Raw genomic sequence first — 23,549 nt, forward strand, 5'->3', positions numbered from 1 at the left:
ACTTTTGAACCTACGTCTCTCCAAGTTCCTTCTTGCATTTTCTTCTGCTATAGGCTGTTTGTATTCAACTTCGGCCGGTGATTAGTTTTAAATCATCCGTCCATCTCATTGGTGGTCTTTTCCTAGGTCTTCGAAATTCGTATGGTCTCCAAACCAGGACTCATTTTTGCCATTTGTTAGTATCTCTCCTGGCAACATGTCCTGCGTATTCCCATTTCAGTCTTTGTGCACTACGTCGGTTACCCTTATTCTTTGTCTTATCCATGTATCTTTAACAGATATTCTCAGCATTACCCTTTCCATTGCATATTGCGTGACTCTTGTTCATATTCTTCTTTGTGATGGTCCATATTTGTGCTGCATATGTAAGTATTGGCAGGATGCATGCGTCAAAAACTTTAGTTCTTATATGTGATGAAATTATTGGTTCTTCAGTGTATAGCTTAGTTTTCCGAAGGAAGGAAGATATATATATTCTTCATTTTCTTCATTACCTTGGTTTTGTCAATATTCGTTTTCAAACCAATCCTGCCGGACTCGGTGTGCAATTCCCTTAAGTTATTAGCTATTAGAATAATATCGTTCGCGAATCGCATGTTATTGAGGCGTTTGCTCCTTTGTTCGACCAGTTCAGTTTTTGAATATATCTTCTAGGACCAAGGCGACAGAGTGTCGCCTTGTTTAACACCTCTTTCTAATATTTTTCCTGGTGGTCGTAACTGTATACTAGTTTTAGCAAGATACATCCACCCTTAAGGATCCTCTCGGTGGTGATTCCGTTAACTCCGGGTGCTTTGTTTCTTTTAATATCCTTAATTGTCTTTGTTTTCTTGGGGCTGCTTTTATGCTGACCCTTTGTTTTTTTGTTCTATGTAATTCAGAAATTTCGATTCCATTTCTATCCTTTAGTAATAGAATTTAGTGTGTCCCTATTTTCGGCTTTAGACATTTTATACGTTTATTCTTTGCAATAAGTTATTGTTATTAGTTTGTTTTGGGCTTTTCTTAAAGCATCCTATTTTATAAATTTGTTTTCTTTTAGGAAGTCAGAAGTCTATCGCTCCCACTAGGCAACGATCAACAGTTCTCCAAACATGTTATTCTGGAAAATAAAAACGCACTTTGTACATCTAGTATATGATTTTATTGTAAAATGTCAAAAGTATAATAAATTATTGTTTATTAGTACAAATCTAAAGGATATTTTGTTCAAGGTTTATTCTCAAATTCCTCACATAAGTCACCCTATATTTCAAAAAAGCGCAAGTTAAAGTATTGTCTTGGTCAGTAACCAAGGTATATTTTTCAAAATCATCTTCGAAAGTTCTAAGTTTAACTTTTAAAAGAGTTTCTCGATAGCTATTCGAAGATACAATAAATTCGGGAGTGTAACTGTCGCCAAAAATAACGTTACTAATATTTTTATCTCCTGCGTTAAGCGCCACGTAAATTATAGCATTTAGGTTGAACGAGCAACCTGCGTGGTTAATATAAATATCAGCGGAATCAAATCCGTGTTTTTTCAAATATTTATATTGACTTTCATTCAAACGGAAACTGCAAATTTGCAAAACTTCTTTTATGTCAAATCTAACGCAATCGAAATGATTATCTGGCAAAAAGAATCCGTACTCCATTAACAGTTTTTCATTGCTATGAGCTCCGTAAGGTATGAAAATTTGCTCGTATTTTTCGTAACTTTTCAGGGTTACCAATTCATAAAACAACCGGCCCTGTTGTTTATAAATCATAACGTCGGTTTCGGCAAGATGATCGTGATTAAGCATGTCTAAAAATGGACACAGAGCCATCGATGGTGCGTTAGATAATTTAAATGTATTCAGTGACTTGAAAAGTTGAGGGTCAACGTATACAGCCCTAGTATTGACCAGGACGTATGCCCAGCGGAATAGATTTTCCTTAATCACGCAAAGCAACGGTTTCTTACAACATTGGCACAAACACGTAGGTATTATCGATCGTCTCATCTTGGCAAAGCTTTCAAGAAAATTGTTTCGTAATTTGTGTGCAGTAATTTTCAAATCATCAGGCAGTGCGGATATTTTTTCTAATGGGTTTAGCCAGGGTAGAATTGGCTCGGGGTCTGGCAAGCTCATTATATAACACTTATAAGCGGAACCTTTGCCTTTGTGCTTTTCGACTGCTAAAAATAACGACAGCAGTTCATGCATGGTGTACTCGTTTTCTTCCAAAGTATCTAGTAGGCTAGACTTTTCAATGGTTTCGTAAGTGACTAGAAGATCCAAAGGTATCCTAATAAGGGTTTCGTTCCGCTTGACCGATTTTTTAGCTGTTAATCCTCTTCCAGTGTGGGGAAATATACGTAGGTGTAAATGTAGAGGGTCGGTCCAATCATTTTTGGTCATCCATTTTCTCAAGTTTATGATAGATAAATCACTGTTCAAACTGAGGTTTTGGGTTTTCGATGCTCTTGTTCTTTTTCGTTTTGTTCTACCCATTTCGCAACATCTGGAAGGAAAATATATAAACTATATACAATTCAATAAAAAAAATGAATGAAATTAAAAAATAAATGAAACCTGCGAATATATATTTTTTTAAATATATTTTTGATTATATATTTTACATTCCAACAAAACAAAACAAGAATTTAATAACACTTTAAAATATAGAATGATGAAAATGAAAATTGATGACTTGCCGAATTACAAAAATCATTGGTTAGAATCGAAAATTATTGGTATTCAAACATCAATTTATTGCAACATTCCTGCTCCATTAAAATCCAAACAAAAAATGACAAGGGATTTGTTGCTCAAGAAGTTGTTAATTTTATGATATTAGTATTCATAATTTAGTTCTGATTACATACATTACATTACATACATTATAATATAAATTTAACAAATAATTTTTTCCTAAACATATAACCCTAGAATTTTTGTGTTGTTGCATAGGGAAAGACTAAAATAATACTAAACGTTATAACTGCTTAACTTATTTTATATATGGGAGAGTTAGCCAAGCATATTTTGTTAATAAACATGAACGTCTAGTAGAGAGTTCAATTAAGAAAATATCTTCGAAATGGGTCTATCTATACATCTTCTATCTATCCCCAAATCCGCTAAACGATTTTTCCGGATATCTTCGGATATACTCGGGATTTTTTAACTTCAAGAGAGAATGTTAAAAAATCCATTTTCCAATTCAACACATCGACTCAATACAGTTCGGGGTATCTCTGGCCAATCTCTTTTGAAAATTTGAATAAAAAAAAAAAACAAGTTCCAGATGATTCTTCGACATATAATCGCATAGACGCGAACAATTATTTTCAATTATTACCAAATTTTAGAAAACTTCATAAAGTAATTATAAAAAAGAAACATACATATCTGGTATTTGAGCAGCACCCAATGCTTAACTAACGGATAAACCGCTTCCGCACGATTTATAACTTGCGAACCAGCGGTTTCGATGCTTTATTGATTTTAGGGAGCAGCGACCTAGTTAGAAAATCGCCGTTTGTATAACCTTTTGAGTATTTGAGAATGAATTAGTTACTGCGTAAAATAGACCATAATAACTTTTAAAATATTTGAAAACGATTCGCGAACGCTTCCGTCGATTCATATATAGCGTCCCTAGCGTATCCCGTACGGACATTCTCGTGTCTACGACAAAGACAGAAAATAACCTTGCCACATCATAAATTAACACAGCACTTTAACTACAACGATTAAAAATATTATCACCTTGCTTGTGGTAAAGGAATTTACACTACGGTAGGTATTTAGTAATTTTTAGCTGAACGTTAGAGACTTAATCTATAAGGTATTTCTCTGTAACCTCACTCGCACCATTACCCTGACATAACCTAAACGTTTCAGATTTGTGCTAAACAGGGAGTCTCAAAGAAATTTTAAATGGGCAGCAGCAATATCGAAATTTGCAACGGTAGCGGCCTAGATTGTTGTAAAGAATACAAACGATTAAAAATTTTGCCAGCAAATGATCAAATCAAAGAATTACAAACCATATTACGAGACAAGTGCAAGTGAATATGTTTTATGAGAATACACACTAACAGTTGTATTTTTCAGAAACACCACACGTAGTGATTTTAAATTTTATGCAGATAGACTGATTCGTCTAGTCATAGAGGAGAGTTTAAATCAACTACCTTTTACAGAATGCAATGTAGTAACACCAACGAGTGCCACTTACCATGGTTTGAAATACAAATCAGGTGATACAAACGGATTAGTTGCAATTTGAGGAGTAATAAAGTGTGTAAAATAATTTTCAGGTAACTGTGGTGTTTCAATAGTAAGATCTGGAGAAGCTATGGAGCAAGGGTTAAGAGATTGTTGTCGTAGTATTAGAATAGGAAAAATTTTAGTTGAGTCTGATGCAGATACGCATGAGGCCCGAGTTGTGTATGCAAGGTTTCCAGAAGATATTGCACAGAGGCATGTACGTATATTCAATTTATGAAAGTATTCTTAGAAATTTTAGTAGTTTTGAAGATGTACTTCTCCCACCATACCTGAAAAATGATTCTTTAAGGTTTTACTGATGTATCCCATTATGTCAACTGGAAACACTGTTAGCAAGGCTGTGAATGTTTTAAAAGAACATGGAGTTAAGGAGGAGTGTATTATTTTAAGCAATTTATTTTGTACACCTCAAGCTGTACACACAGTACTGGACTCTTATCCTAAAGTACGTTGGAATTACTTACATCGACAAGAAAAAATTTAATTAAAATTGCGCTGTTGCAGATGAAAATTTTAACCTCAGAAATCCATCCCGTTGCTCCAAATCATTTTGGCCAAAAATATTTTGGCACTGATTAAAACCAAGACTGATTTCCTGTAAGCACTTTTTTGGCCCTTTTATGTTAACCAAATTGACCTAATTTTTTGTTTGATTTATTGAATCCCAGACAATAAAACAAACGCTTGTTTATATTTTGGTTGTTGAATAGAGTGTGGGATAGTCATTTTTTAGTATCTACTTCATAAATCATTAGGAAGTAATTCGACTTCAATTATTGTAATGGTAGTTAATTAAGTTAACCTTGAAAAGAATTAAAAAAGAAGACCTGTATATTAAAGAACAGAACTCATCCCTTAAAATCTGAAGTAATGCAAGTATACAATTATATTACACTGATTGTCGCAACAATTTATCAGTCAAACTGATCGTTAGGAAATAAAACCATATATGAAAATATTTTGTTACTTTTATAACAAATGAATGCAATTAATTTTATGCCAACTCTTGTGCAAAACCATAAATGAATAAATTTATTAATTGGACAAAATAATTGTTTTTATTAAAATGCGAGAGCATCAACGAAATGGGACATTTTTGTCAAGGATCACCTTTCTCATTGAATGGTATGGAGGAATCAAAAAATAAAATTTGAAAACATGATTTTTTTGCAATTAATACTTATAAACCCTGAATTTATCATTCTGCGCTTTTTCACTAGTAAAATTCATATCTTGGAAAACATCTATTAAAGTAATGTTTGTATTAGAATATTTATATAATTTATAATTATTTATTAAATGATAGTGAAAATCATATAACCTAAAAAAAATATTTGAAAAACAATTTTTATTAAGAAAATAAGAAAAACTGCATTAGCTGAATAATGTTGAACAATTTATTTAAATATATTTAAAGAATTTTGTGCAGAGAATAATTTGATTTTCTATATATGTGTCTTCAAGTTGAGTGATTCCATCCGGTTTTATTATGTAAAATGCGATTTGCTTTGAAAATAAATTTTCGATATAATATATTTCTATACGCCAATTTTTTTGTATTTCACTCCTTTTTCTGCGGTAATGTGTAATGCAAGAAGCAATAAAAATTAATGCTTCTGCTCATCTTTTTAATTATTAAAAGATTGCTTTTAAGTTTTGCCAAATATGTTTTTGAATTTGATATTAGGTAATATTATCTACTCCTTTCTCTGTCTTACCCGATCCTCCCTCTTTGCGTTAGAGCATAGAAATTATTATAAAGCAATAAACAAGTAGTTGTGAACAGTATCCCTTACAACAATGCACAAATTACGACGATACGCGGGCCCTTTGTGATTCGCCCTTTTGTAATTTCGTAATTCACCCTCGTATTAAATGATCATTTAGATACACTTCACGCGCCGGTATCACCCCAAGTTAGTCTGGTCACCAAATCGGAAAAGAAATATTTCAATATTTCAATCTGGGGGGTCATTTTTCCAAATTCTGTGTACGGGTTTTATTTGCAGATAGACAACTTTTTCTTTAATTTTCCCGTAGATTTTGAAGAGGGAAGAGGTTTTTTACATTTGTCAGTTTTTATGGTAAGATGAATTCATGTTGTTTTGTACGCAACACATTGATAAACTGTTTAACTCGTTGATTAAACACTTTGCTACTCTCTACTCGTGGCAAAACTCGGGACTAAAATGGCATTTATCCAACATAAAGTATTACTCGATTTTCATATTTTATCTGTTTTATATCTGTATATTATCTGCTAGTTTAGATTTTTTTTTTTACTGTTTGCTTTATTTAGAGTAACAAAAATATATCAGTTTCAACATTATGCCCTAAAAACTGCAATAAATTAAATATTAAAAAAATTCGAATTCTCATGAATATTGGAGCAAAACATGTAATTATTATTTTTTTGTTTATTTTTGTAACATTTGTTCGCTTACTAATGGAATTTTATACAACATGAAATTTTTCTACTTGTTAATGAATTAAAATTAACTTCATTTTAAAAAAAAAATCAATCAAATCAAAAATCTTAAATTTATCAAGTTTTACCTAACTGTATTTTCTTTAAAAACAATTAAGTTATAAAAATCGGTCGATCGTAACAGCTGCCGCTTACGTAATCACCAGGCGATTTGCGCCGATTTTACATCAACGATTTTTAATACATATTGATGAAGATGTGATGTAAATCGCCCTATGAAACACCGAAAGGGCCAAAATCCGAAAAGCAAACCAAGCCAGTATAATCTTCCCGGTCAACAAGCAAGGGACGTGGTGCAGCTTGCACCTTGTCGATTTAACTAAATCCTCTTTAGGAAGTTCTGGAAGTTAGTTGGGCTTGATTATATTCTAGTTGCTGTACGTTCTACGTTGTGAGTTTCCATATTTCACAATGAAGACTGAAGAATCGATTGATTTCAAACCGGAACTGACGAAAACAGGTTTTCAATATTCAATATTCTCCCATCTCTTGTTCGGAAATATGTTGGAATTTCAAAAATGTTTACAAAATGATTCGACATAGGTACCTAACGTAGTCACTAAACTAACAATTCATCAGAACTCTCGGCGACTGACAAAAATACATTGCGAACTTGTTCCAATGTGTTCCAGTATAATACGGTTTCCAAATATTTTGTTTATATTTTGTTTTCTCTAACCAAGTATTTTGCCTCTTGAAACATTTAAGGAAAGTTCAATTATTTGATATTTCGTTTATTAATAGCATAAAGCCACGTTCCTCTGTTAAGTGTCATTCAATAAATATGGCGTCTAATATTCGTGTGCCAATTATACCGATTTAAGCATTGACTCCTAATCTGACTGGTAAATTCATCAATAAATGGAATTTTATTATTTAGATTAACGTTTTTTCTAAATCAATAAATACTGATGAAATTGAAATCTGTAACATTTATGATCATACTTTTTTAAGATGCGTCTAACAGATTCTCTATTTACTTTAAGTTCTCTCTTTGAAACCGTGGCACAAGCTTCCACCAACCTCGTGGAAATATTTTTTATATTTCCCACTTCATTTTGATTTCCCTGTTCCTGTCTTTGATTTCTAAACTTTTCAAGTTTTCTAAAATACTGCCTTCTTGAATGATGCTTTTAACGTTCTGCTGGCTATGATTCCAATCGCATGAACGCAATGAATAAAGTAAATTAGAATTGGTTTACACTTGTTATATTATCAGTAGAAATTTATTTTATGTATCCCCTTAAAATTTAAATACATAGCAATTTTCCTTAAAAATGAATATTTATTATTTGCAATATGAAAAAGTTGAAATGTAACTAATGGAAAGCTGTAAAAGAAATGTCAAAAAACATCTTTTGTCCCCCTGTAAGGTTAAAGTGGTAAGATTGAAATTAGCATTTCTCTCAATTTTTGGTTTTAACTAATTGGAAAGTTAAACTTGTATTATAATAGCACCAGTTAGTTTTCAAGACATAAAAAATTACAATAAATCTGTTGGTTCCAGTAGATTGTACAAAATTGAAAACAATAACTTTTCATATGTGTAACCAACCTTCCGAAAATATTAGTTTTTGTCTCAATACTTAATTCACAAACATTAAGTTTCTCATTTTCAATCTATTCTTTTTAAATAAGTTCGTTAGTTCCTGATAATAGTTGCTGTTTTATTTTACCACATAGTTAATGCCCATATTCTACTCAGTTACAAAATATATAGATCGCTAATTAAAAAAAAAAACTCGAAATTTTTATGCTAAACAGTTGTACGATAAAAATTGCCTATAATCCACCCAACAAAAACATCCGAATACAGGACAATAGGTCAATCACAACGTAAAATCCCATCTCTAGTGGTCAGTTGGGCATGAAGATGTCGTTTTGATAGCGGTCCGCACCTGTAGGTTTCCGGGTGGAAGGGACTTTCACCGCAGGAGTGCAGTATAGATACCAAGGGCGTAGGTGGTAAATGTTTTCGTTTATTTTACATGTTTTTTTGTAAGTTTTGTAGTAAGAAGCTTTTCGTATTTTATTTGACTATTTATATAGGTATTAACCTTCCAATCTCCTGGTTTTTATTTTGATGCATAACTTTTTTAAGACTGAACAATCGCAACATAAATTTAATAACCACGAGTATTACGTAGGTAAAAGCCCAATAGTTGGCAATACCAATAATATAATTTATATTATTATTAATTTTTTCTACTCTAAAATACCCATAAATGTTTATCAGTTCTGAATAATTATACATTTGTTTTGCACCCTTCACCACTTCACTCTCTGGAAGTATTCATGCTGTATTGCGAAGACCGTCGCGGTCGCAGAAAAACTATGGCATGCAATCTGCAGATACTCTTTGATCAAAATCTCCGCTTTTTATTAAATAAACTTGTTACTAAAGTCTCGCCATTGAAAGACAGATTATTTGAAAACGCTAGCTGGAATATTTTTTTAAGATATCTCCTCTATAATCTGCTAGATCTTTCTTGCAATGGAGTCCAGGTTGGCTATCTAAAGAAAATTATAACTTCTACTCATTTCTATTCATTGATGTTACATACAACCAAAATTGGAACGAATTGGAATTTGTTTCATATACTTTGTGTAAATCCTCCGCCACTGCGTTTTGCATTGTGGTATCACACTCCGGGAACGCCCAGCATCTGCCAGCCTTCAACGCCGCACATAAACACGACGTAAATGGCGATATTTATCTCGGCTTGTGCATCTCCACGGCCCGTCGAATCCTGGAGGACCTACTGTGGGAGCCGGCACGTGCCAGGGAAATAACGCACGTGCCGTTTGGCTGCAAGGTGCTGCCCACGTGACGCCGTTCCTAAAGTGCGACAAGTGTTCGCTAATTTTGGTTTTGCTTATTACGACGCATTTTTTAACTAAGTATAACAAACAACAACTATAATGGCAGGTCCGTAACTACGCAACAAAAATTAAGAAATAATAGGTAGCGCCTATGCGTAGTTCGAGAAGCAAACATGAATTATATTATATTTCAGAAAGCCTGGGGCCAAAAAAAAGGAAAGGAATTAACACTGTTGAAAGCTATAGAAAAATATATCATAGCAAAGGTTTTTGCTAAATTATTTTGTTTAATTCCAATTCTAATTCTAAAAAAGTATCTTACGTTTAATGAACGATTTACTAGCAAGATTTTCTTTTAAATGACACTTATTTGTGGATAGTGCTTGGCAAAAATGACATTTTATTATTATTTTATAATACAAAGATTTTTCCGCTATTTGAAAAATAATTTTCTCTGGTTTGGTTTTGCCATGATTGTAGCCCCTAAATTGTTGTAAATTGTTTTTCTATCTTGTTTTTGCGGACCACTATGGAACTTGTGTCTTTCAGGTCTCGCTAAACTTCAAAGTTACCAGTAATAGCGATTTCCATGGATGTTTTTTCAAATATCTCGCTCGATCTGTTTGATGAACGCAAACTGTAAATAGAAACTTGTAGCTCTAGGCACAGATTACGATACTGTTAAAACCATATTATCCCATCTTTTGCCGTTTTTGGTCCAATAATTTTCGGGCAAAAACGGAAATTTGTAGGATCTCTTAGATTTTTTGCCCAAAAACATCACACCCAGTATATAATTCAAAAAATAGTCTATGTACGAATCTTCCACGTTTCCTGGCCCATGAATTGAAAATATTTTTAAAACTATGCAGTATGCTGTAATAGTCAATGACAAATACAAATATTATAGCTCTTGGTGGGGCCTATAATACTGTTAAAACCAATTATCCATATTTTTTGGGATTTATGGCTAACAATTTATTTCCGAAAAGAATCATTTCCAGGGTTTTTGTCTATATTAGAAAATCCGATTTCATCGATTTTTCAAAAGCAACAAGGTTGTTTTCGATGTCTCCTGTATAAAAAAAGAATTTAGAAAAGATACTTCAAAAGATTCATCACTCTAACAAAACAAACCAAACTCTTTTTAGAATTACCTAACAAATGTTAATTATTCCAATATACGGTTTTGTTTTATTTACAATTATTATTCGTTGTTTTCAAACAAACCGTTTAAGCTTCCGCCCGTCGTCGCCATTCCATATTAAGGACCAAGATTACCTTCGCTTTATGATGATGTATACTCCTGTCATGAAGATATGCGAAGTTTTTTATTTCAGGCATCCTTTAAACGTACTTTTTTTTTATCCAAAGGCATCGAGGCACTGTATATCGTAAGTTTTTATTTCCTATCTTCGTGTTGGTTAATATTAGTCAGACCTGACTACCTTGGTAAAATTTCTGCCAAAAACCGAAATTTTTGCGTTCCGCCAGCCGTGCCACGTTTAAAAAGTTAATGAAATTATCAAACCGTAAATAAGTCGTAATATGATCCCCGGCCATCAGCTGAACGTCCCCATTGCTCCACCCTCCGCGTGCAGCAGGAACAAGTGTACGTGCAGTGGGCTTACATTAATTCTGCATTAACATTGGGAGGAGGCGGGGCGAGTTAAGTGACGTGCAGGGTTTGCACTGGAACCTGATAAAGGACACACTTGCTGAAAAGACCAGGAACGGATTACAAAATTTTGCGAACCTTTTCTGGAAATTTGGAAAAACAGTTTTTTATAGAACTTCGAGCATTTTTGTCGCTTTCAGATTTCGTATAATTTATGTATGTAATGTATAATGTGGCAACAGAAAATTGAAAATGTGAAATTGCCATCGGTTCGCAATTTTGTTTAATTTTGTTTAAAACTATCCCTTCATATAGAGTGGACGGCTAAACTATGGAAAAAATTCATTTAAAAATCAATTTACAAAAAAATGCCCCCCCACACGTCCATCATCATTTTTTCTGCGCATTTTATGCAGTAAACCGAAAATATACCGTAAATTGTTACAATTATGCATATTTATTTACATATTTACAAAGTAAATATGCCGCATCTAAATGAAACCCAGAGAATTGAAATTTTAACTTTATTTTTTATGGAGACAAAACCAGAACCTTACCTCCTAGCATACAATAAGTTACATTCCAGAATATTTTTCCTAAAAATAAAAATTTGCTTACTCTGTAAGTAATGCAGAAAGCTCGTCCGTGTCCTTTAATTTTGACGTCACACAAAAACGCTACTCCATTGGTTGTGACGTCACGAGGTACGTGAAGAGAGGCAAGCCTATTGTCACCATACATTTTAATATGTAATATTTCTTCCCGCGTGTGATATTCATCGATGCGTAAAGTAGAGTTAAAATATCTTGAATATTACTTTGCCTTTTCCTTTTTTCAACTGCCATTCGATTAATTGGTGGACAAGTCCGCTTTCTGTCTTCTTGGCCAGCAAAAATGCCATCATTGTCCTTTCCATATAGTTTTCCATGTCTTGCTCGAACTAAAAAAGACAATATGAGCACAATAACAAACAAAAGTAAGGTTAGGCTACTATTTATTTTTCTTTTAAACTTAAACTTGCCAGGTTCGCGTCTAATGGCTTTTTGTCATAGTTTTCGTTGTTTTGATTTAATTTTAATAAATATTTTCCCGGAACAGAAATGGTTGTAGTTTTACACCCTGGCACGATAAAATAACGATAAACCAGTTTCAACTCAAAAATAACTGAATACTCATGAAAAAATGTTGATAACTGTCAACACGAAAACGTACCTCGTGACGTCACCAACAGCTGAAGCACATTACATTTTTAGAGGAAAATTGTCCAGTTCAAATTTTAATTATTTATTACAAGGTTAATATTTCACTTATTGTAACAATGTTTAGGGGGAATACGAATACTTACATATTTTCATCAAGGACCCTATGTGAAACTGAACTATGAAATGTATGGACGGGGATTTTGAATAACTAAATTATTGGAGCTTATTTCTTCGATTAAAGATATTACTGGAGTCCGGTATTTACAATGCTGTATAAGTTATAACGCGGTATCGACATCTACTTTTTGACGCACCCTGCAAATATTTTTAAAAAATGATGATGAAAGTGTGCGAAGATTTTTCTTACAATATCTGACTCTTAAATGAATTTGCCCCGTATTTTGGGCGTTCACTGTATAAACCCATGTTGATTAATCGTGACTAAAATACTAAAATATTCGGCTTCAAATGGGGAAATGCAGGCTTTGATATTAATAATCCCTTACTTGCCACCTGCTCCAAGACAGGACATTTAAGATTATGAATAAATTTATAAAAAATAATAAAAATACAGTAGGTATACACAGATCACATGTCGTTGACGAAAAACTTCTTTGTAATGTTTCTGTAGAAACGAATACAAAAAAGAAATAGTTAGAAAAAGTTAACCAAACATTCTCTCAAAATACTTATTACGGTCCTGTCCAGAAATCAGAAACGGTCCACCAGATCATTCCGTTTGCTGCAACTGCAGGATCGGGCGAATGTACACGGGGGTGACAATTCCTGCCTGCCACTACCCCGTGACCATGCCCTGGTTAGGGTGGGCGGTAGGTGGATGTGATAGGCCCCCAGAAAAACGCAGCCTAATCACATTTTAGTTTATCCAAAACCACCAAACGATTACAAATAATTGCAATCGCCAGGGAGACACCCTGTCAAACAAGTCGACAACGTCACAACATTCGGGTGCCTACTTTTTAAACTAAATTAAATTTTTAAATGGATCAACAACCAGCAAGCTGTAGTGCGCCCTTAAGTCAAGAGCAGCTGCTGAATTGTTGCAAGCCAGATAGACAAACTCTCTCCGATTGTTGCGCGTTAATTGCAAATATCGAACAGTCGCAACTTATAGCAGGTTTCAAGCATCAAGAAAAGGTTACTAGTGTCGGTGTTTCCGAATTTTTAAGATCGTCGTCTTCAGTAAGGGTTGTTGCTAGTAGTTGCATACCTCAGGGTTCGATGACGTTCCCCATAGAACCGAAAGCGCTTGTTGGAAAATCGGAATTAGCACAAGTAAGTAAAAAAATATTTGTCATATTCCTGTGGTCATAAACACGTTACTCCTAGTGAAATAAACTTAAACTTCTCCTCTAGTTGCTATTAATATTTAGAGGTCCCAAATTAAAAAAAAAATAAAATTTGGCCATTATGTATCAATTTTTTTTGTAAATACCAGGTGAATTAAAATAGTCATTAATTTTTTTCGTAGATATCAGTAAATCTCAACTCGTTCGGAGCCATAGACTTAGACAACAGTTCCAAATGCGCGTGGGACAAGAATTTACATTGGATTCGAGCGCTTAGATTTTCTGACGATTGCCATTCGTACAATGTTCAACTCAAGTTCCAACCGTCCCAGAGGTACGAGGCAGTATTTTGAATATCATACCTCAATTTTTGTTTTTGTCCATATTAAATTTTGGAAAAAAATTGAAACTTGAAAATTTTTGATATGTCTTCAAAAATATTTTTTTCTTAATAGGGTTCACCCAAATAATATTAAGCAGGATCGTATGCCAAAAATGATTCTACAAGCGATCAGGTCGATCGAAATTGGACAGGAACTTCAACTCTGGTTTTCTGAAGATGTTTTGGCGATGTTGCAAATCGTATTTTTGAGCCCCTCAAACATACAAGGTAACTTTTTAATTAAGTTTGAACTGTTATTCAATTGAGCATTTTTTGCAAGTGGTCTTTGCATCAAAATAATTAGCTTTAAGTGGTCGATAATTTTCCATATTTCGTTTTGGGTGTTTTGAGTGTTTATTTTTGACTCGCATTATTTATCGCTCTAACGAACGCAGTTATAATTCTGTCATTCGTAATATTGTTTACCCATGGGAACCCACTTTGGTATTTTTTCGAAGTGAACGGAACGTGAATCGGAAAATATAGTCTGGCTTTATGAAAGCTCTGGTTGTAGTTGATCGAGCGGGCCGCGGATCGTTGGATTCCCTTTTAATAATCGATTAAGTGATTAAATTATTCATTTGTTTTAAGCACTGTGTTGTGCATTCTTTTAATATGTCCGAGAAGTCTAACCCTAGGACGCCTCGCTCGCCATTAGAACCGGCCACTCCGGGATTCTATTTGTATTTTATTATTTTTATTATATTATTTCGATCTCCGACACATATAACATTGAAGCATCTAGTTCTGGTGTAGTTTAATTTAGGTTTAGGCCAAGATGAAGGCCAAGCAGTCGTGGCCGAGTGGTTAAGGCGTCTGACTCGAAATCAGATTCCCTCTGGGAGCGTAGGTTCAAATCCTACCGGCTGCGAGTTTTTTTATTACATTTTTACATTTAGATTCTTTCTGTCGTTTGCAACAATTTATTTAAATCTAGGGTTTAGAGGAAATTACTCCTAACTCATACTTATAAAATAAAAAAAGAAATATCTCATTCCTACATTCGAACGATTATTTTTTAGCACAAAACCATGGAGTCCCCAAATGCAGACAAATAGTCCAAATTTACCTTGTGTTCTAATATTTTTTAACAGGCACAATTGATACAACAAAATTTTACGAAGATTTTAATATATTAAAAATCGGTAAACATATAAACATTGGCCTGAAATTCTTTCGTAGAGAAGGTAGTATGCCACACGTCTAGGAAAAAATGTTGTGTCTGCTTACCGCCCTTCATATACAGAAACATCAGTGCAAATATCTTTGAACTATTTCCAAATAAACCAACGAGGGTCTAGCAGAAAATACAACTTAAAAAAAAATATACGCCCATTGGAAATGTAAGAATTTTGAACTAACTGTCTTTCTTTATGAAATAAACTGTATTAAATTGGAAATTTCAATTAATAATTATTTTTCAGGGCAAAAAAAATACGTTTGCACCCGTTGTTCGGCTCTCTATGAATCACCGAACCCGTTAAAGCTACACATTACGCTAGGATGCGGCAATCTCCCAATATCGACGCTTTGGGAACGTCTGGCCTTTTTGTTGTCCGGAAAAGAAAGCTTGCGCGGCACCTTTAAGAGAACTTCCTTTGATTTTAAGTTGTCACTGGAACCCGAAATTCGAAACAATGCCCTAGATTTGTCAACCAATGCAGTCACAACCGCAAAAACTTTATACAGACCGTACTACACGGAGTCTTCGGCTTTTAAACCGTTTAAGAAGGATGCCAACTCAGTTCGAGAATTTCCACGCATTTGGCCGATAGATTTCGAAACCAATGTCGTGCAGATACATCAGAATTTGATCAACTCGCAAAACCTGGCACAGCATCAGATCACTTACAACGACGATGCCCAAATAGAGACCTTAGTGAGCAGCCTGGGCAAAGCGAAGCAAGGTCATATTTGCTTGTACTGCGGAAAATGTTACTCAAGAAAATACGGTTTGAAAATTCATATCCGAACTCACACAGGCTACAAACCGCTAAAGTGCAAATTTTGTGATAGGCCCTTTGGTGATCCTAGCAACTTGAACAAGCACGTCAGATTGCACGCTGAAGGAAATACCCCATATAAGTAAGCATAATTTAATGTTAGAAAATAATTATTTAAAAAAACATACAATTAAATTAGCAACAATCATGAGACATGTCGTACAGTTATGTAGCCAACATCAGAGTTGCTGAATATATTCAATTCTATGCCCCAGATTTGTAGTGGGGAATGTGTTATACAAAATTTGAGTGAAAAACAAAAAACAAAACAAAATGGGGTAAAAACATACTCAGATTTATTTGTCCTTTCAATGAATATCCATTTTTTGTTTAAAACTAAATTTTCATCCTTTAACCACACATGTTAAAAGACGGTTCATTTAAAATTGATAAAATAATAAAAGAATTTACATTTTAGGCAATAATTTCTTTAACGAGAATTGTTGAGTTTATTTCCCGACACATTAAAATTCATTTTAGTTTTTCGCATTTCAAATTATGATGAACTATAACTCGAATGATTATTTGACTTAAGCATGTGCCGCTGTATCATTAATAACTTAATTATTAAATTACTATTAATTAATAATTTAAACTGTATGTTCATTTCATCCTCTTCTTTTAGTTTTTCTTGAATTTTTAAATTTATTTTAATTTTATTCGTTTTTTTAAATATCGTGAATCTTTTGAGGTACCATTTGTTGTCTCCAACTTATTGACGCCCTATGGTTTCTCTGAAAAATGTTTTCAAAAATCTTATTCTTATTCGATTTTGCTATTATTACAGATGTGACCTATGTGGAAAAATATTAGTGCGAAGGCGTGATTTGGACAGACATTTAAAGTCGAGACACATGGTCGAGATGCTTCCCGGATCAAACATTATCCCGCCAGATACTCTTAGTGAAGACGCGCAAGTGAGTGACGAAGATCGCCAGACGACAATGGAAAAGGAAAATGATAATGATCCCGCTACTTAGTATTACTACAATTTTTTTCAAAATATATTGCGTTATTTTTGATAAATTTGTACAGTACGAAAAAAATGTGATATTTTTGTAATAACTTTGTATAAATCAAAGATTTTAAAAAAATTTGTTTTTGTCCGTTATTGCAATTGAATTCGTAATTTATAATTGCAAGTAAAGCTAGAACACAGATAAAGTTAAAAATTGAAAATTTTTATTGGAAATTTATTGCAAAATTGGAAACTGACCATAAATTTCTCTTTTTCAGTAGTTCGGATAAATACTTTTTCTAAGTAACAAAGACATAGGTAAACCTCACTTTACTTACCGACTTGCATTTAGTAAACAACGCGAATTTTAAAATTAAAACCAGAATGACCATAAAATAACTACCAATTTTCTGTTTCCTTATTTTCTGCTAATGATGATCACCTGTTTAAATCGGAATTTGTCTCGTTGGCAATGATATCCGAAGGGCGTTGGTCAATCACGCTCGACCACATGCAAAGGCCCATAAACTGCCGACCTCTACAAACGGCTAAAAAATAAACACGACTAAATATAAACAAACTTCAAAGAAAGATTTCAAGCAAGACGCTCTAGAAATCTAATTACTAATCACAGAATGGTATTCTTCCGATAACTTGCGACAAAATAATATAATTTCTATGATGAAAAATCAACGCTACGAAAATACTAAATATTTTACTGTTTCCATAGAAATGTGAAAGAAAGAAAGCAACACTAAAATAAATAAAAGTAGTGTCTACTAAGTTGGTATATAAATTTCTACATCCCTGTTAGTGGCCAACAATTTATAATTTTTTGGTATTAAAAGTGGTAAATTAATAACAGGAAGGATTTCATTTCTAAAATAACTCTGTAGGATTTTAATATTTAGTATTTTTCCGAATAATAAAGTAATGCAGAAAATAGGCTGAAGCGGAACACCCTGTATAATATATATGTACACGTACGATACAAAAATGTTGCAGCAAGAAACGACCAAACAAGATGCATGTTATACCAACCAAAAAACGAAAACTCTCCGTCCTTGCGACCGATACAGCCAGGAATTGGCGAAAAGTTATTGCACACAATAACGCAAAGCCAGTGTTGGTACAGCGGGGTACCGACAAACACGCACGTTTTTATCGGAAATAAATAAAACTTTAAAATGGAAGAAAAGATTTTCACATTTTCGCCTCAAATGTGATAAATGCGAATCTGAAATCACACTGTCTATAAATGTGAAACCCCTATTCCCTCTAGCTCTACAGATTCAGATCTTCTTGCATTAACTCGAATATCGATAATTATTCTGAAAAAGTGATTTCTGTATAAAAAGCATCAGAAACTTCATGTACCAACTTCATGTACCAAAAATTTTCTTTACTTCGTTACACGTAACCCCTCAACTGCAACGATATCCTGTACTGATACCGGAGTCATCCCTTCAACTCTCTCGCCGTTAATAACCATATTCAGTCTGCAAAGTTAACCATAAATTCATAAATAGCATAAATTTGGTCATAAAATTTAATTACAGGAATAGCACGAGTAGCTTCTACATGACTCCCTATCCCACTTCTGAAACTGCCGTAATGGGATGGCCCCGATAAAAGCGGATTTTTCATAATTTTAAAACAGACGCACACACAGACCACCGACACATTGTATCTGTATTACCCCTCACAGAGTATAAAATTTAAAATTAAATTGCTACACCTTAGACGTGTTCCGCCGCTGTATTATCCAAAAGTACAGCTCTGTACGTATTTTGGACGCACAGCAAAAACTAGATCTCGAGCAACAATAAGAATACCATGTCCGATTAATCCCTTATAGGTGGGACCGCCTATATAAGCAGTTACGAAACTCCATCTTATCAACACAATTTTGCGAGTACTGATTCACATCAGCAGCGCACAACCAAACATGAAATTTTTTATATTCGCTTCCGCTTTTCTGGTCTTCTGCGATGCCGTACCTTCCCCTGGTGAGTCTAATTTTTATTTTAAATCTTCAATACTTGCGAAATTTTTCCCGTCCATGATGTCGTGTATTTTGTAATCTGAAGTGAAAAAAATAATAGGTATTTTGGCCCCAATTGGTCCAGTGGCGTTAACAACAGCACCAGTATTTTCGATACCAGCTAAAGTTTCCAGCCAATATCATTCACAGGATGGACTCGGCCATTACGCATACGGCTATTCCAACGATCTTTCCGCTAAAAATGAAATTAAGCAACTAGATGGAACCACGGTGGGTTCCTACTCTTACGTCGACGCAGAAGGGCAAATCCAAAATGTACAGTACAGGTATGTTCGGGCAAATAATCATAGAGCATAATTTTATATAGCAGTAATATCAGGTTTGAATATAATTTATTGCGGATGGATTAAGGATTAATGTTATTTTTCTTTTATCCTATTTTTTGTAGATATTCTCTATACAAATGTACTGTATTAACTACCATACTTCCATTTTTGCCATAATCTCTCTGTCTCAATCTCTTAAAATTTATAACGGATATATGAATTGGGATGAATTGCGTATATTAAACACACTAGACAATGGAAACGATAAGAGAAGAAAATATTTATTAAGTTAATGTTCCACATAACCCCCATTTTGACGAAACTACTTAAACGTGCAATAAAAACGATATTCATCTGTACAACACTTTTGATAAATTTACAGAAGAGTAAAATTAAAAGTTTAATTTCTTAGCACTCTTTACAGCCTAGAAAGAAATAAATTTATTTTATTTAGTCATTTAGTCGGTTTTATCGTTTTATTATTATTTATTGAGAATCACTTCTGAAATCTTTTCGGGACTTAAATAAACTTCTCAATCAAAAGTATAAACTGAACATATCAAGATATAATATGAATTAATAACGTAATGCATCTATAAATTTTCATATAACACGAAAAGATCAATATAATTTTTTTTTGATAAATTTGATGCCACCTAATATTTAAATATTTGACGGCATGTCCTCATACAAATAAGCCACATCAAATAATAATTTCGTTTTCTCAAATACTTATGGATCTAAAGTCACAAGGCCTTATACCATACCAAAATTATAGTTCTCTCTACTATTTATTTTGTTTGTTCCTATACACGCAAATTTTTTTACTTAGCAAAAAGGGTCATTTGTGTATTTACTTTGAAGACGTGTGTTGTACGAAATAGGTCTGATGATGTTAACGGATTTAGAGTTTTCGCCACTAATCTCCCAGTTGCGCCATTACCTATCGACCCGATAAAGGTTGCTCTGCCCCAGCCTGTTCAGGACACACCCGAAGTGGTCCAAGCCAGGTCTCAACACCTCGCCGCAGTAAAAGAAGCCGAGGTAATGAAAAACGTATTTAAGGCGGCAGTGGTCCATTCTTGTTTATCCAAATCGTAAACCAAACCTTGAACATTGTTAATATACCATTTATACCGTTTGTTAAGGACAACGCAAATGCAAATAACGCCCAAAATTCAATTAACCTTTAAAAAAAAGCATAAATGCTTCTGGTTCCGCAGCATTTTCAAGTAATGATATCGGCGCCAAAGTAGTTGAACTTTACGAATACACGGTACTAATTGTGAATTGTTTTCAGCGAGACATTCAATTCGTTCCACACATTTTAATTTATTGTCGCCTGTATCGATTATCCTTTGCAGGAAAAACTACAATTCCATTTTGCAAAGTTTTTATTTTAAATATATTAAATAATTCTTAATAAACGTATTATTTGAACATTTTTATTAGAGCCATTGGTCGGTAAACTGACTTGTCTCGTTATCTACTATACTCTATTTAATTCCAAATCCCTGTACACTATTTTTATTAGAGTGGGTCAAAAAAAGCCTTTTTTTTGGATCTGATACACAAAAACTAGTTGCTAGTTTTGCATTTTTGATTTCGTCTCATTTATAATTAATCATTTTTTATCACCAATACGTCATTAAGTCAATTTTGTTAATAATTTTTATAGGAAATTGAAATCTCTACAAAAATTGCCTCCTGTGGTTTTTTCAATTTATTCATTGAATTAGTAAATTTTGGGATTATTTATTATCTATTTCAGAAAAAAAAGTTCTTTATTCGAGGAATGTCAATAAATGCTTAATAGAAATATTTTCCATCATATGAAATTTTATCACTGAATACAGTATTAACAGAAAAATATACATATTTTAGATTTAGTTATAGAAATCGACTTCTATTACAGTCATAAAATAGTCCTCGATTTTCTTTGACAACTTGCATAGTTACGTAAACACTGATCATATTCAGAGACCGACGCTCCACGCTCTGTTATCTTCGTTTTCCTTTTCATCTGAAACCCACGATGATTATTTTGGACGAATTCAATGATTTTTTAGAAGCCAAGTCACTGAAATCTTTTTGAAAAAACTAATTGATGTTCTTTTGATCGATCTCAAATTCTTGAACCCTAGAATTTGTACCATCGTTTTTATATCGAGTGAAACAGTGGCAAATTATCAATAAAATTGGCTTAACGATCTATTGGTGATAAAATATGATTATTTATATATGAGACTAAATCGAAACGACCAAACTATAATGAGGATAATCTCCCTATGAATGTTAATAACTCATACGTGTTAAGTACTTTCTAGAGGTAACTAGCAACTAGTTTTTGTGTGTCAATAATCGTTTTTTTTTGACCCACCCTAATTTCGTATGAATAAAGCAAACTAATCACTATGGAGCATCTGATGATATTAAATAATGAAAGTATAATATTTTTCAAAGAAACTTCCACAATTCTCAAAACTTCTGGATTCCTCCTGCGTCGGTGTTGGCTTTTTCAGAGCTTAACTAAAACTGGCTCTCAATAAGTATAATAAAAAATATTAAGTACGTAATGGATTTAAGAATCAAATTGAATATGACATGATTTTTTTCTGCAAAGGCAAAGGGCTTTTTAGCACATAAATAAAAGTATGAAAGTCATGAGTAATTTGGCAATCGCCAAGGTGGAATTTACTTACTGAAATATGTTGTCACAGTTCGTAATTTCTACAGATATATTCCTGTGCTACCAGCCTCAATTGCAATGCTTCCATGAGTTAAAAATAGTTTTGGCAATTAGTAATTGTTTTTAACAACTGCTTAATCATAATAATGGCCAATAACACAAAAATCGCAAATCAAACTTTATTTTTAAAGCACTTATACGACAAACAACGTTTTAGAAACCTAACGAGACGACAACAACTGCTGAACCAGAAAAATTAACGGAACCGTCTCCTACGGTAGCAGAAAATGCAACTGATGCTGTAATTCCGCAAGCGCCAGCATCTATACTGCGAGCAGCTTTGCCAGTTGTACATGCCCCATCGTTAGTCGCAACCCCATTCAGCTACGGTTTCAGCTATAGCACCGTTCAACTTAACCCTTACGTTGCTCAACCGTTGATTTCAACTTACCACGGTCCTGTGTTTTCCCAAGAACAACGTCATCTGGTACTCGAAACCAAACACGAAGAGCAAGTTGTGGATGAAACTGAACTTAATCAAGAGTCTGGCGTGGTGGTTGAAGCTGCGCGATCTGACAATCAGGCTACTGCACCCCTTCCCATCGCTCCTCAATTTACTCCGGAAGTTGCAAAGGCTAGGGCGGAACATTTGGAAGCAGTGGAAAACATCAAGAAAGATATTGAGAAGCAGTAATTTGCTTTGGTTGCTTTTTAGTGTAATTAGATAAGTTGATTAATCTTAAGTGGGATGTTTTGATTATAACATTTTACAAACTGTTTTGCCTTTAAGTTACCACCAACTTCTAGTCCTCATTTATGACAAATATCGTGCGAAATTAGCAAAATCCTGTCTATTTGAAACATACTGATGAAAATATCTACCCCATACCAGTTTACTACAGCCACAATTTAACACTGCTCGACCCAGGGTATTTGACATTCTAGGTAGTAAACTTGGAGTACGCGTCGTTCTGCAAATGTAAAAAATTAAAATGGAGATGACCAAAAAAAAAACAATAAGAAAAATATTCGAGGCTCCTGTAATTCGGAGACTATAGCTATCATGACCCACACTGCCCCAGCTGGGGTAGGTAAAACTAAAAATTAGATTCAATTCAATATAACTAACCAATTTTAAATAACGTGATAACGTTAAAATAGCTTCACAGGCCAGCGGATTCGATAAAAGTGTAACCTAATCAAAAATACTTAATTACGTTTTTGTGTATTAAATACTTCGCATTTGAGTCAAGGTTAGTAACAAAGGACCTGATGGGATTGAAACGTTTACGTTTCTAGACGAATTCACACACATCAGAAAACTCCAAACTGTTAGAAAATCCAGTACAGGGAATATTTCTATTATTCATTCATTAATGTAAATATCATACTAAAGATCGTTAATTTAAAGAAGTAAAAGAATAAAACACTTCAATAAGATTTTTTTAAAACAGAGATACCTATATGAGGTATAAGTTGT

General features: G+C 33.6%; 5 protein-coding genes and 1 non-coding gene across 14 annotated transcripts in view; 5 read left to right on the forward strand and 1 right to left on the reverse strand.

Moving 5' to 3' along the window:
* The window catches only part of LOC132697322 (radial spoke head protein 3 homolog), a 32,553-nt gene extending 31,379 nt beyond the window's left edge, over positions 1-1,174 (forward strand). For all 7 annotated transcript variants that reach the window (XM_060662718.1, XM_060662721.1, XM_060662722.1 and 4 more), the window contains one exon: positions 1,043-1,174. The gene's annotated coding sequence lies outside the window, so the exon portion shown is untranslated. The remainder of the gene's footprint in view (positions 1-1,042) is intronic.
* Positions 1,131-3,880, reverse strand: LOC132697326 (SET domain-containing protein 4). Its single transcript, XM_060662729.1, has 2 exons — positions 3,741-3,880; positions 1,131-2,490 (listed from the first exon to the last, which is right to left on the reverse strand). The coding sequence occupies exon 2, from the start codon at positions 2,478-2,480 to the stop codon at positions 1,194-1,196; it is 1,287 nt and encodes a 428-aa protein (XP_060518712.1). The 5' UTR covers positions 2,481-2,490; positions 3,741-3,880; the 3' UTR covers positions 1,131-1,193.
* Positions 2,497-5,391, forward strand: LOC132697328 (uracil phosphoribosyltransferase homolog). Of its 3 annotated transcripts, XM_060662733.1 has the most exons (7): positions 2,497-3,819; positions 3,876-4,036; positions 4,089-4,234; positions 4,295-4,461; positions 4,555-4,710; positions 4,770-4,862; positions 4,934-5,391. In XM_060662733.1, the coding sequence occupies exons 2-6, from the start codon at positions 3,912-3,914 to the stop codon at positions 4,842-4,844; spliced, it is 669 nt and encodes a 222-aa protein (XP_060518716.1). In that variant the 5' UTR covers positions 2,497-3,819; positions 3,876-3,911; the 3' UTR covers positions 4,845-4,862; positions 4,934-5,391. The 3 variants fall into 3 exon arrangements, with proteins under 3 accessions (XP_060518716.1, XP_060518714.1, XP_060518715.1); XM_060662731.1 differs by having other exon boundaries at positions 4,770-5,382; XM_060662732.1 differs by having other exon boundaries at positions 2,497-3,770; positions 4,770-5,381.
* Positions 5,392-13,364: 7,973 nt separating this feature from the next.
* LOC132697003 (histone-lysine N-methyltransferase PRDM16) lies at positions 13,365-17,087 on the forward strand. Its single transcript, XM_060662231.1, has 5 exons — positions 13,365-13,692; positions 13,889-14,040; positions 14,162-14,316; positions 15,513-16,173; positions 16,879-17,087. Exons 1-5 carry the CDS (start codon positions 13,399-13,401, stop codon positions 17,069-17,071), a joined length of 1,455 nt encoding a protein of 484 aa, XP_060518214.1. The 5' UTR covers positions 13,365-13,398; the 3' UTR covers positions 17,072-17,087.
* On the forward strand, positions 14,878-14,959 carry Trnas-cga (transfer RNA serine (anticodon CGA)). Its single transcript has one exon. It is a non-coding gene; the product is annotated as a tRNA-Ser (tRNA).
* A 1,883-nt stretch (positions 17,088-18,970) lies between the features above and the next one.
* Positions 18,971-22,807, forward strand: LOC132697048 (cuticle protein 19.8-like). Its single transcript, XM_060662303.1, has 4 exons — positions 18,971-19,058; positions 19,155-19,380; positions 20,265-20,424; positions 22,287-22,807. Exons 1-4 carry the CDS (start codon positions 18,998-19,000, stop codon positions 22,761-22,763), a joined length of 924 nt encoding a protein of 307 aa, XP_060518286.1. The 5' UTR covers positions 18,971-18,997; the 3' UTR covers positions 22,764-22,807.
* The last annotated feature ends 742 nt before the right edge of the window (positions 22,808-23,549 follow it).

The sequence above is a fragment of the Cylas formicarius genome, unplaced genomic scaffold (genome assembly GCF_029955315.1).
Source record: "Cylas formicarius isolate icCylForm1 unplaced genomic scaffold, icCylForm1.1 PGA_scaffold_1__22_contigs__length_36826433, whole genome shotgun sequence".
NCBI lineage: Eukaryota > Metazoa > Arthropoda > Insecta > Coleoptera > Brentidae > Cylas > Cylas formicarius.